The sequence below is a fragment of the Chaetodon auriga genome, chromosome 3, assembly GCF_051107435.1.
Source record: "Chaetodon auriga isolate fChaAug3 chromosome 3, fChaAug3.hap1, whole genome shotgun sequence".
In the NCBI taxonomy this organism is placed as follows: Eukaryota; Metazoa; Chordata; class Actinopteri; order Chaetodontiformes; family Chaetodontidae; genus Chaetodon; species Chaetodon auriga.
Window position 1 is genome coordinate 589,686 of NC_135076.1, and position 14,907 is coordinate 604,592.

The window sequence follows — 14,907 nt, forward strand, 5'->3', positions numbered from 1 at the left end:
TTTACGTTGCTAAAAATGTGTTACCACTTTATCAGTGTTTCCAAATGAGTTTTACTATAAGCTCTATTCTAGAGTAACTTTTACATTCCTGGTCAGTCGCAACTGCCATATTGTGCATTTTGCCAACAGAGTATGAGTATAAATTAGCCTAATATGATTTGCTACAGTAATGGCAAAAGTCTTTGTTTCTTGTGAATTTGGTATTTTGATGCTTGTAGATTGATGTTTCAGTAATGGAACAAATCCAATTTATTGTTTAATTTATTTATTTTGCATTTAATTTACTTTTGAATGAGCTTGGTATGCAGAAATAAAATGGCACTGGCTTGATGAAGATGCCAACCCGTCGTGTGTCTCTTCATTGATCCACAGTGATCCACAGATCCACAGTGCTGTTTATCCTGTGTATCACATGTTGCCGGTTCAGATACCCCTAGGTCTGGAGAAGGTTACAGTAGAAAGAGGTATAACTGAGTCCAGAATTGTAGAAAGTGCTGAATTCAAGTCACTAGACTTAAACTTAGACTTGGGCAAGATACTGAACCCCAAAAGCTGCCCCTGATGCTTTGCCAACAGTGTGTGAATTCATATTTATGTCGCTTTGGATAAAAGCATCTGCCAAATGACTAATTGTAATTGTGTACAAGGTGAAGAGAAAAAGAGACAAAACAGTCCCCTGGGGTGCTTCTGTACTCTGTCTCAGACAGAACATTGCCAGTCAGACAAACTGCAGTCTGTCTGTCAAGTAGTCAGTAATCCAGGAGATTGTGGGCACGTCACCTCCCATCACTCACAGCTTCTCACCCAGGAGTAACAGCTGAATGGTATTAAATGGGGAAATCAAAGAAAGTGATCCTCACAGTGCTGCCGCTACAATCCAGGTGGGAGTGAGCACGCTGCAGCAGGTGTATGATGGCGTCGTCCACACCCAGATGGGGTTGGTAGGCGAACTGTAGAGGGTCAAGTGATGATTTCACCTGCAGTCGGAGGTGGGCCAGGACAAGCCTCCCCAGCACTTTCATCATGAGCGATGTACAAGCAACAGGTTGGTGGTCGTTGGGGCCAGATGGAGACCTCTTCTTCAGATGGTGCTAGTGGAGGGGGTGCTGTGGGGGATGTGGGAGTTGAGTCCAAGGGTGCTAGTAGTACTAGTAGTAGAATTTTCAATAGAATCTGTCGTGAAGGGAGCCCAGACAGCAGGCAAATCTTCATGAAATGCAGTTTTAGTTGTAAGGCCAATGTGACAAATAGTAAAAACATCTGTACCAACTTAACAAGGACAGACAAGACAGAAGAAAACAGTCATGGCACCTCTGTCCAGTGTAATCACGGCAATGACTCGGGTGCTGTACAAACTAAGTGGAACCAGAAGTATCAGTAAGTGCCAAAAAAGCTTTATTTAGAGGGTCAAGGCCTGAAGTGAATATTGAAATCACCAATAACTAAGATCTCATTAGACTGAGCGTTGTTGATGTTTTTAAAAAGAGGCTCAAGAACCACCTTTTTAATCAGGCTTTCAATTGATTTGTTTGATTTATCTCATTCCTTTAATCAGGCTTCTTATTATATTTAATCTTTATTCGTATCTTATTTTAGTTGCATGTTTTAACGACATGTTTAATTACTATTTATTTCATTTATTCATTTTATTTTATTTTATGTTTATGTCTTAGTCCCTTGGTTTTTAGCTCCAGTGTTTCCTCATGGGGGCCCTTGGTTTTTAGCTCCAGTATTTCCTCATGGGGGCCCCGCACACTGGGAGCTGCTCTTGGTCTACTGATGGGGGCGCTGCCGAGGGGACGGCTCTGGCCTGGATGGCTGGAGGCCTCTGCACCTTGGTGTGGGGCCTCCTGTCTGCCTGGGACGGGGTGGTCTCGGCGGCGAAGAAGAAGGTCTCCGCCTAGAAGAAGAAGAAGAATCGGGGGGAGACATTCCCCTTTATTTGTCACACACATGCACATGTACGCACTGCACACGAGGTGAAATTTGTCCTCTGCATTTCACCCATCCTGGTCGTCCTTCCTCCGCGGCAGACCAGGAGCGGTGGGCAGCCAGACCGGCGCCCGGGGACCCATCTTCGCCATCACCATTGGTCAGGTGGTGATCTTCTTGCATGCTTTTAGTGGGGGTATATTTTTTTTTAACGGAGGACACCCCAGGTGAACAGAAAGGCCCTCTTTTTTGCAGCAGGCACCGAAGGTATGGTGGAGGACACACCCCCGGTGCCTGCAGCGAGAATCGAACCCGGGACCTTCTTGCTGTGAACCAACCAACCATCACAACTAAATGCCACACCCCAACCCTAATCCTAAAGTAAATTCTAACTTGACCTGTAAAACCAAACGTGAACCCTCAAACAGCTTTTTGAAGGTTCTGTCCAAAAGTGAGGACCAGCCAAAATGTCCTTACGCCCAGGTATAAAACTCCAACTGTTATCAGAAAGACAGATGTGCAAACCCAAATTCCACAAAAGTTGGAACACTGTGTAAAATGTAAATAAACACAGAAAGCAATCATTTGCAACTGTGTTTAACGCTTTATGAAGTGTACCCAAACCCATGTACAGTATATCCTTTATACAATCATGTGTTTGAAAAAGTGGTGAACCTTGCCTCGCCTGGACCCTGGGCCTTTCAAGGATGCCCCTACCCAATCATGATACTATCACCTGTTACCAATGAGCCTGTTTACCTGTGGAATGTTCCAAACAGGTTTTGTTTTTTTTGTTTTTTTTTGAGCATTCAACAAATTTCCAAGTCTTTTGTTGTCCCTGGCCCAACTTGTTTGAACAGACAGACAGACAGACAGACAGACAGACAGACAGACACACACACACACACACACACACACACACACACACACACACACACACACACACACACAAAGTAAAGATTCTGCCCTCAATAGCTTTTTTCTCAAAACTCAGAAAAGGTCCCACCCAGGTTTCTAAAACCAGGATACGATGTCTACCTGCACAACGTAATGGTGGTAAGGCAATCTTTATTAATAAAAAAAAATGCATAATAACAAAATCACGATCAAGATGTCTAGAAAAATAATAAACAAGAAACATCTACTTGAGAATAAATTGCTAAATTCATTAAACTCCCCAAATCATCTTCTTTGACCTCCCATAACTATAGCACTATGGCAAGATGAAATCAAGTATACTGACTCAAGACTTAGTTTTGTCATTCAAGAGATCTTTATTACATTAATTCTTTTTACAACATTTAGTTCATCTTACAGCCACCTTCCTCCTCATAGTTCAGGGGGTCCAGCTAGCTTCCAGCCCTCCATCTTGCCGACTTTTGTGAAGAAGGCCAGTGTGCCCAGACCCAGACAGGCTGACGTACCAGTCATAGCACTGTGGGCTAGACAAAGAGAGAGAGAGAGAGAGAGAGAGAGAGAGAGAGAGAGAGAGAGAGAGAGAGAGAGAGGGAGAGGGAGAGGTTCCAGTTAGCTTAACTTTTACAGTTTCTCTGCGTTAAAACAGTAGATAAACAGTACAAATTTTAAAAAAAAGCGAAGCGGTTGCCAAGCTGTACTGGCATCCTGTTTCTCAAAGCAGGGCAGCAGTAATGCAGCAAATACTACGTGGAAACAAAACTTTTTTTCATTAAACATGTTTCCAGACCTGTCAACCCTCCAGTTTTCCCAGGAAACCCTGTATTTTACCCTTTCCGTTTATTTGATGTGTTTACTAAATTCAATACAGCAGGTGCCAAACAGGCTTAAAGTTTGTGCAAGTATATACTAAATGGGAGGAAGCGTACCTGTCGTTACTGAAAAGCAACTTTGGTTAAAGTCACGCTTTTTGTAAGATAGGTCACATGGATTTTAATGTACCAAATGGTGGGAAAAGCCACAAACCTGCCAAGCACAAGCGTGTCCAAGAGGCACACAAACATGCTCCGCCAATGCCCGCATTTATACTATCTCTCCCATCCCGTTTTATAATCACCCTCTCCTACCAATTGTCTCACTTGCCAGTAGCCTCTTTCAAAATCATAATTGAATCATAATGTGTAAAGCAATGTGTACATGTCCTTCAAGTAATACCTATTTAAACTAAGTGTTTAATTTATATGCTATTTTCTGTTTTCATGTATTTTAATACAGAGACGTTGAGGGCATTTGACTTTCAACCAGGTATCTGATTCTGACCACCTAATTCTAGTCACTCACTTAATGTAGAAACTAGTTAATCCAATCTTTGTTGCTTGGGTATTTTAAAGCAATGGCTGCCAATATATATATAGTACTGTGCAAAAGTTTTAGGCAGGTGTGGAAAAATGCTGTAAACTAAGAATGCTTAGGGTGTTAATAGTTTATTTTCAACAATTAACAAAGTGCAGTTTTTGAAGGAACTCGACTGGTAGGTTGTTCCAAACATCTTGCAAAGCTAACCACAGATCTTCTGTGGATGTAGGCTCCCTCAAATCCTTCTTTCTCTTCATGTAATCCCAGACAGACTCAATGATGTTGAGATCAGGGCTCTGTGGGGGTCATACCATCACTTCCAAGACTGTTCGTCTTTACACTGAAGATAGTTCTTGATGGCACTGGCTGTATGATTGGGGTCGTTTTCCTGCTGCAGAATAAATTTGGGGCCAATCATAAGCCTCCCTGATGGTATTGCATGATGGATAAGTATCTGCCTGTATTTCTCAGCATTGAGGAAACCTATAATCCTGACCAAATCTCCAACTCCATTTGCAGAAGTGCAGCCCCAAACTGTGGTCAGATGACCACAACAACAAATAAACAAATCTCAATAATAAGGTCGTTGCCAGTTGTAAAAAGGCCTCCTCTCTCCTCATCTCCTGTGAGGCACATTTAAAGGTGACATATTATGAAGCTTTTTCAATAAGTTACATAGGTCTATGATTTCCATAAAATATGTTATTGAAGCTGTTTTCTGGAAATAGCTTTCAGGAAAAGATCCCCCCCCCCCCCCCATATCCCTCTATTTCAGTCCCTTTCAGAATGTGCTGTTTCTGGTGTCTGTAGCTTTAAATGCAAATGAGCTGCTGCTGTCCCATCCATGTCACCATGGTAATGGGGAGAGCGTAGACTCACGTAGCACTACCATGTGAAAGCAGCGGACATGGCGGCAGTGAACAGACCGAGTTCTTCAGTAATTCAACCGTACATATTCGAACCTGAATTGGATCCTGAAGGAGGGAAGGCTCCTACAGAACCTAAGAGAATTCATCAGCAGGACGCTCCTGAAAGGTTAGTCAAAAAACGTCTTTCTATCTTTTTCAATACAAATGCCGCCTGTACAGGTGGCAGTGTGAGAGACCCGTAGTTCAGGTGGTCAATGCTTCCGCTAGGAAGCACCAATCCTAACTTGTAGCATACCAGAATGACGGCGAGAAACTCAACTAAAAGTCTCTACCAAGCATTGCCAACAAACGAAACATAATTCATACTGCAATAAATGATATGCGCATGTTACGAAAATACGGAAACAGCGTATATCCACTTAAGCGTGTCTGCTGATTTCACCACATCACACAAACCACACAAGCCTGGTATCATATGAAAGCAGAGTCCGAAGGTCCTGGTTGTTTACATTAAGAGGAGGGGGTTTCTAGCAATCACTGGTTTGCTGAGACACTGACCAACTGCGCTGTTAAGCTTGGTTTACGCTTCTGCGTCGCGGCGACGCCGTACCTACGGCATACACCCTACGCCGTCACTGAGCATTCATAGTTCTGCGTCGAGGGAACGCGTTGCTCCGCAATTCACCGCCAAGCCGCTAGGGGGGTGTGGCTGTGTCTTTGTATGGTTTCGGGGGGCTCTTGCTGCCGCGAAGAGGAGTTGTAGCGGTGGTCGTACTTGCGTACCTCCTTGATAATTCTTTCTTCGGCTTGGTCCAGTTTTTCTTGTAGCTCTCACCACAGAAACTTTGAAAATGGCGGTGTTGTTGTGCTGCGACCGTAGGGCTGCGACTGAACCGAAAATTACGTTCTGAACGGACCAATCACATTCCTCGACGTTCACGTCACGACGCGTCGACACGACGCGTAGTCAGGATTTTTTTGGAGGTGCGCGTCAGGCTACGGCGTAGGGTCCGCGTAGGGGTCTGCGTCGACAGCGTAGGTACGGCGTTGCCGCGACGCAGAAGTGTAAACCAAGCACTCCGTCTCATTTACACATGAATGGGCAGAGCACACACAGGCGACACTGCTGAGCAGCACTACTGGCCATTCACCTCAGGCTGAGAAAAAGTAGCAAGCTAGAGCACACACATTCAAATGTAAAACGTGGGTGCTGTTATTGGTTGAAAATGCTGGCATGCAAGGTTTCATATTTCTTTAGCTTTATACAAGCATGATTTTTTATTTGTTTGTATCAGTGTACGTGTGGAAATTGTGCAACAATGCAGTCAGAGCCTGAGAACATGTGCCGCCAGGAGGTGCCACAGATCACATTATCTTTACCTGCACTTACAGTATGATCGCAGTGTATGACTGCAGATAACATGCCACTGCACATACTCACCTTATGCTATGCATAATAGGTTACAACATGGCTGCAGCAGCTGGATGAAAGGCCTCCATGCATGATCGACCATCCAGGTTAAGAACACGTTTGCCTAAATGTGTTCTTGCTGCAGAATGCATACAACACTTACACGGCTGAATACGGTCCTGTACAGCTATGAGGGACAGAGCAGTGAGTTTCATCTATAATAAGCAACTTCACTGTTCATACACCATAATAAACTAAATATAGTCAGTCATATTTTTTTCTTGAACATATAGCCAGGTTTTTCATTAGCAAATACTATATATTATACATTTATTTACATGAAACATTTTACAGATATACAAAAAATATTTATTGACCACAGTCATGAATAATGGTACATGGAAATACAGTACAAGTGAAGGATTCACTGAATCCATATTAGAAAAATGTGAATACAGATGTTGACATTACAGAACCTGTTGACTAACATAATGTTCAATTTTCTCAGTCGTTACAGGTATCTAGCCTATGAGTTTCGTGAGCTGGTGCTGGAGCTTCCTTGGGCAGAAGATTCATGTAGTCATCCCATTACGCGTAGTACTTCAGGTAAGTTGGGAATTTCCTGACGTCCAGGGAAGATACAGTAGTCCTTGCAGGACACAGTAACCTGGACAGCTGTAACAACAGTATATTGTTATGATAACAGGGCATACTGAGGAGTAAAACATGACAGCACTGTTACAGTTAAATTCAAGCACTAAAGGCTGCAACAGCTCACTGCTACACTTGATCAACAGCAGGTAACTGTAATGATTCACTGGCCTATATAAAAAGAGAGAAGTGACATTAACCTTATCTTACATGTATAGCTATGCCAACAGCTACATACAGTGTAAAAAAGGGTCACTCATAAATAAACTCCAGTGAAAAAACGCTTGGAGTGTAAATTGTGCTGTGATGTAGCAGTCTCAACCATACGCTCGTTTTGCCCTGGGCTTTTCTAATATACTCCAGTTTAGAAAACGTTTCCAAATGCATTATTTTCTCAAATTCCCGAAGCTTAGACCCTGCGGAGCATCTATGTATGCATTGCTTGACTGACCAGGTCGCTGGGCTTGCATATGGAGACCATGCTGATTGCTAACTAGAAGTTAGCGGTTAGCGTTAGCTTGTGCTGTGTGGCAAAGCACTTCTTGGTTAATTCGTGTAAAACTGCAAAATGAACACAGCTTAATATTTGTGAATGCTGGTATCTCCCTCAAACATGTATTGAATCATCAGCAAGATCAGAAATGGGATGTGATGTACCAAAAGCTACGGTAGCAGCGAGCTAACCTTTGATGGCTGAAGTCGTAGTCTCAAAGCTAGTGGTTAGCCTTACATCGTTCTCAATGGCAAAACACACACGCTACAACACGCAAGAGTTTGCACTAATCTACTAAAGAAACACACAGCTAATTATTTGTATACTTACATGTCCCTCGTCTGCATGTATTCCACGCGAAGCTGGAAGTGAGTCCTCCTTTGGAAAAAGTCTCCCGACTAATCCTGTCTCGTACTGACCGAGGTTGGAGAAACAGTCAGCCTCGAAGTGGTTAGCACACACCAGCGGGTTTTTGCCAACTGTAGCGGGGACATTGCCTTCAAAAATTCAATTCACGCCGCTCTTCTGTCCTCTGCAGCTGGGAGCCAATGGAGCGATTTGTGCTCGTACTTACAGCCACCAACAGAACACTGGGTGTGGCGGCTTGACATAATTCCTAACACAATCCTTTCGTATCTGGTGGGTGGAGAGACACCGGGGAGAGGAGTAGGGGGTGGTGGCTGGTGGGTGGGAGCATGCAAATGTGCGGGCTTGTTATGTAACAGTACTCCCCGAATTCGATCGGTTTGTTTGGAAGGGTGCTTTCACAAATCCGTATCTCACTCAAAAAAGCTTGGATGGTCTTTCACACTTTGTATGCGTGTGGTAGCGCCAGAGACACAAAATAACACCCCAAATCCCAGAAAAAAGTGGGTTTTTCATAATATAAGACCTTTAAGGGATTGGAATATTATCAGTGATGGCGGGTGTTGATCGATAGGGCGACAGGCTGGAGGAGCAGGGTCAGGTGGAAGTAGAATTAGCTGAATGGAAGGAAAGCACTGGGTGCTTCCTCCGCCAGGACTGATACTTACTTCTGGCTCCCAGGAAGATCCCAGAGGCACAGCCCCCAATGAAGTAATTCAGTGGGTCATTTGGGGCTTCACGAGCCTGAGCACTGAGACACGTCGCCATGCCGAAGATGGCTCCCATGGTGGCTAGAACACAGACAGATACCCATATCAGTATTATAAAATCTGATGCAAATTGTAGAATCCAAAGATCAGTAAGTCAACACATTTAGATCAAAATGTTTTAGTCAAAATGATGTATTATGTACAATGCATCAAAGTACTGCAGCACTTTGGATTTAAAATCAAACAATGAGGTTGAAGTGCCTACTATAAACTTAAATTTGCAGATAATGCAGCAGGAAGACAATAATTAAGATACAGCCACAAAAGTATAGTAGTCGTGCACCTCCAAATACCTTAAAAGGCAGGTGATGGACCAATTGAAGACGGCAATGAAAACATGAAAAACAGGTCTGCACAATGTAGCTCCCTTAAAGGTCCAATGTGTAGGATTTAGTGGCATCTTGCAACCAACTTCATAAACCTCGCCTCACCATCTTCTACGGTAGCAGTTAAAAATACAAAAGGCACTCTCTAGAATCAGTGGTTGGTTTGTCTGTTCTGGGCTCCACAAAAACACGGCAGTGCAACACAGAGGACTCCCCCCCCCCCCACCACCACCACCACCACCACCACCCCAACTCCTACCCATATACATACACTAAAAGAATAAAGCGATTACTTCCAAACTTTTATTTGCAAAAAAGGTCAGAGGTAATAAATAGCTTAATGAATTTAAATGTGGACCAAAAATATGTTTTAATTTGGATTATCCAGAGTTTTGATTATCCAATTGGGTGTGCTATTGGGATTTTCTAAATTTAATGTGCACAAATATAATTTTGGTAATGTCACAACCTCAGCGCAGACAAAACTGTGTGCAACCCCTGCGATCTCTGGCGCCCCCCAGTGGGGGGGCGTGGACCTCAGGTTGGGAACCACTGATCTAAAGTATTAGAGCAGACAACAGTGTACTTGTGGATTTTTTAATAAAATATTTAAAATATTTACCCATGGTAACAGTAGTGTTGGTAGCCCTCTGTACCGCTGCCAATGCGGAATCAGGCTGGTAAAGCACAATGTGATAGGCTGAACCAACAAGACCTAAAAACACATAAAGACACACAAACAAACTTGAAATCAACAGGAAAAAGTCACAATTCTCATCAACTCTCAATGAAAATTAGCACTATTTCCATTTTTAAAAATTGTTACAAGCAATGGTAATTAAAAAGCCCTCTTCTCATTTTCCAATCTTAATTTTATGATAGGAAATTGATTGAGACTACAGTATAAGGATTACCTGTCCTCAGAGGCATTCATGAAAAATGAAAAATACCTCTGAAACATCCTGTTCAGGACTGTCTCATCCACAGTGTGGGAGAAGTCCCAGATGGTTCCATAGAAAAGCTCAGTGAAGGAGCAGTGCTTCATTAGAAATGTGTTCAAACGCTGCTTTTTGGCTTTACAAGAGAAAAGACTTCAAAGAGACTTAGATGGTTGGTTTGGCAAGTGCATGTCTGTTTAACTGTCCCACCTCCATTAAAGAGCAGCCCACAGCTGTTTCCCTGAGCTTTTCTACGGAACCAGCCAGTGTGCAGAATTAACTGGTGACATCCACGTGTGTGAGGCTATGGTTGTAATCGCAATCTCAGGACAAGTGAAGCAAAGACTAGGGAATTACAGGGTGGGTAACTGTGTTGGTGGCTGTTGACCACAGTGCAAACATCTGTTGTTTACAAAATGTTATTGATGTCAGTCATAGATGTATAAAATATGGTTATTAAATCTGTTATATTTTCACACAGCCTATAAGTGAAACATAAAATGTTGAGGTAAGTGATGCGTTTATACCGAGCTCAGATGTAGTGTGGAGACAGCTTCTAGTTGTGGAAAACTGATAGCAGTACACCCAGATTAAGCTGATTAAGTACAGCATCTGCCATTGATGGCCAACAATCACAGAAATTGATGATAGCTGAGCTATTTCCCTTCATTAACATTGTGATCACATAGATCACAGGCAGTTTAGCACCCCAACTCCTTAAGGACAGAGCCACACTTTCGTAATATATGCAGAAAGTGGTTTGGCATTGTCTTGCTGAAATAAGCAAGAAAAAAGATGTCTACTTTGCAGCATATGTTGCTCCAAAAACTGTATTATCATTCAGCATTAAATGGTGCCGACACAAACATGCAGGTTACCCATGCAGTGTGCACTAATGTACCCTCTTAACATCACAGATGCTGGCTTTTGAACTGTGTGCTGATAAGCCAGAGGGCACCTCTCCTCTTTAACCTGGAGGACGCAGCATTCATGATTTGTAAAAAGAATTTAACATTTTTTCCTGTCAGATCACAGGACAGTTTTCCACTTTGCCTCTTTAAACGATTTCCCAGATTGGGATCAATAAAGAAGCAGTCTAAAGTCTGTCTCAGTCCATCTTTACCAGAGAATGCAGCTACATTTCTGGATCTATATGGTTTCCTCTTGCGTGGTAGAGCTTCAACTTGCATTCGTAGATGCAGTGATGAACTGTGTTCACAGACAATGGTTTTTGAAAGTGTGCATGAGCCCACGCAGTGGTTCACTATAGAATCGTGTCTGTCCTCAATCCAGTGTCGCCTGAAGGTTTGAGGATCACAGCCACCCAGTATTGGTTTTAAGCCTTGTCCCTTGCATACAGAGATTTCTTTGGACTGTCGTTATGTACTGTAAACAATGAAAATTCCAAAATTCTTTGCAATTTTACATTGAGAAATATTATTCTTTGATTGTCGCACTATTTTCCAATGCTGTGTGTAAATCCCTACCCATCTTTACCTTAGGAACGGTCAGCCTCTCTGGTATCAAATTGTAAATTAGGATAAAATTTTCATTCTGTTTCTATTTATGTGACACAGCATCCCACCTTTTTTGGAAATTGGGTTGTGAAATTACCAGCATGATAAAAAGCATACGCTAATAAACATAACATTAGCATATGTATAGGTTACTTCACAAATATGCCTTCTTTTCAAACATTTTGTACGCTACTTTTAAAGCACGGCTTACAGTCTGTTTAACAGAGATATTCAATATACATAATAGTATTCATACCTACACCATGTCTTAATAAAGATTAAATTCTATGATTAGGCCGATCAAATTCACTGCCCATTATGGGCACCCAATTACACCATTTCAACCTGTGCATCATGTCTAACAACAGGGTCAAATGATGCTAAATGATTTAATATCAGAATACAACAATGATTTATTTTGTCATACTGAAACCTGGCTGTTCTATAAAGAATATGTTAGCCTAAATGAAGTTAGTCCCTCAACTCATATTAATACTCACATTCCTTGAGGCACTGGGCGAGGAGGTGTAGTTACAGCCATTTTTGACTCGGGCCTATTAATCAACACTAAAACTAAACTCAGTTATGATTCATGCGAAAGCCTTGTTCTTAGTCTTTCACGCCAACTTATATTGGTACATTAAATAATAGTTAAACTTCAAACTGTGCAACAAATCTTTAACGTTAGAAATTTGCAGCATCCGCGGTAGAGGAGCTCAGATTCACTGTTTGTGACTTGAGGAACACTGGCTGCAAGCCACCTCTGTCGGCAAATTCGCGCAATTAAGCAAAACAAACTTAGTTCAGGTACGCTTACTTCGTACCTGTCATGGGCTAACCTGTTAGCACACAAACGTTAGCATTAGCTTAAATACTCCTCTAGGTTAACACAATTACTTGAATTTCAATGCCCAACACAATGCCCACCTATATGATTTTTATCATTGCTGATATTTACCCAAAGCCGCGCCCAGTTTGGTCGTGATCCATGTTTTTTCGACGCAGTCTGTGCCCTCTGGTGTGTCCCAGTAACCCATTCCGAATTCAGCAAGGACGCGATCTAACAAACGGAATTCTCGCGAGAAACAACTTCTTCTTCTTCTTCTTCTTCTTCTTCTTCTTCTTCTTCTTCTTCTTCTTCTTCTTCTTCTGTTGTTTTCTGGCGGTTAGCAAACAACTGTCAGGTGCATTACCGCCACCTTCTGGACTGGAGTTTGGAGCAGGATAGCTTGTAACTCTACATCAGATCCTAATAATAACCCCGGGGCTCTGTAAAAACCTGAAATATAGCCCTGTATCCAACATCTCCTGAATCCCTCCTTAATACCTCTGTCATACTCAGTGTTAGTTGATTCCTCTGGAGTGCTGTTTTGAGTGTTTGTCTCTGCTGTCGGTACCTTGGACAATGTAAGAATACATGCTCCACTGTTTCCTGTGATCCACAGTATTCACAGTTCCCTGTAGCATGTTTCTTTATGACGTATAGTGTACTGTTCAGGCCAGTATGACCTAATCTCATCCTGGATATTATGTCTTCTTCTTTTCTGCTCTTATGACTTTCTCTCATTTCTCCAACTTTCCTTTGAATACTATAGAGGTGTCTACCCTTACTCCCTCTGTCCCATTGTTCCTGCCATTTCTTATTTATTTTTGAATAGATTATACATTTCATCTCAGACTTACTGTATTTTACAACCATATTTATTTCTCTCTTCCATGTTGCACTCAGCATATTTATTTGCCAGTTCATTTCCTTCTAATCCAATATGTGCTGGAACCCAAATTAACTGAATTTTTACCCCTATCCCCCTGATTCTGTGTATCTTTTGGCCTATCAAGTATGATGTCTAGCCTGGTATTTGAATGGTTATGTCTAATACTTTCTAATGCACTGCTCGAATCTGATCCTATTAAGACTTTCTGTGGTCTGACCTCCTCTATCCAATTCGGTGCAAGCAGAATAGCCAGTAACTCCCCTGTATACACTGCTAAGTCATCACTAATTCTTTTACTTTACATTATATTTAAATCTGGTATTACAAAAGCTATTCCTACCTTATTATTCTGTGACTTGGATGCATCTGTGTATACTTTAACAAACTGTGAGTAATTTCTATTTATGTACTTCTTAACTTTGTTTGCACTTAAATTTTTTCCTTTTTGATCCTTTAACAGTTTTAAATCTACTTCCACTTCTTCCATTGTCCATGGTGGCACGACAGAGAGAGGAACAGTTTGACCCGCTTCTCAATTGTCCATCCGAAACTCCTCACCTGTCCTTTTCCTTTCTCTTGGCATGGTTTGATCATATTCTGACCCGAATGATTTTCCTCATGTCCTCTTAGGTTTGCCCAATAGTTTAATGAAATCTGTTCTCTTCTCAATTCCAATGGCCCCCTTCAAACACCTAACAATGTTTAATATCTTTTTACACTTTTCAACTATTTTCTCAATTGGTATTTTCCATGTAATCTTCTTGTCAAACCAAATCCCTAGGTACTTAAAGCAATCTACTATTTCTAGATCTTGTCCATGTAGTTTAAGACTGATTTGGTTTTGTGTTTTCTTTTTAGAAGAGATAACTGCCTTTGTCTTTGTAACTGAGAACCTAAAGCTCCATTCCAAAGCCCAAGCTTCTACCTTCCTTATTTGTTCCTGGAATTTCCTAGCATTGAATGCCAAGTTCCGTCCCCTTTTCCACATAACCCCATCATCTGCAAATAATGAGGTTCCTATGGACCTGTCTGTATGACTAAATATGTCACTTATCATCATTGAAAACAAAACTGGACTTATAATACTGCCCTGAGGGGTTCCATTCTCTACTATGTATTTCCCACGGTAAGTTTTTCCCACTCTCACTGATATCATCTTGTCTGTTAAAAAATGCTTAATCTACCTGCACATTTTCCCCCTCATCCCCATATGATACAGTTTGATTAGTAGCCCCTCCCTCCACATCATGTCATAGGCTTTTTCCACATCGAAAAACATAGCCACTACATTCTCTTCATTTACATGAGCTTTCCTTATTTCATGTTCTAAACACAGAGCGGGATCTACAGTACTCCTTCCTTTCCTGAATGCGCTCTGATAGCACTTTATCTCTCCCCTCCTTTCTAAATAATAGACGAGCCTTTCGTTAATCATTTTTTCCATATTTTACCAACATGCGATGTTAGGGCTATCGGTTTGTAACTCTCTGCCAAACTTGGATCCTTACCTGGTTTACAGATAGGAACAATTATGGACTCATTCCATTGATCTGGCAATTTCCCATCTTCCCATATCCTATTATATAATTTCAGTAAAATCTTTTTACTTTGGTCACTAAGATTATTTAACATACAGTAACTTATTTGA

General features: G+C 41.8%; 1 protein-coding gene across 1 annotated transcript; it reads right to left on the bottom strand.

Moving 5' to 3' along the window:
* Positions 1-3,181: 3,181 nt before the first annotated feature.
* ndufa11 (NADH:ubiquinone oxidoreductase subunit A11) lies at positions 3,182-12,650 on the bottom strand. The gene is made up of 4 exons (XM_076727238.1): positions 12,503-12,650; positions 9,712-9,804; positions 8,662-8,784; positions 3,182-3,374 (listed from the first exon to the last, which is right to left on the bottom strand). Exons 1-4 carry the CDS (start codon positions 12,579-12,581, stop codon positions 3,262-3,264), a joined length of 408 nt encoding a protein of 135 aa, XP_076583353.1. The 5' UTR covers positions 12,582-12,650; the 3' UTR covers positions 3,182-3,261.
* Between the last annotated feature and the right edge of the window lie 2,257 nt (positions 12,651-14,907).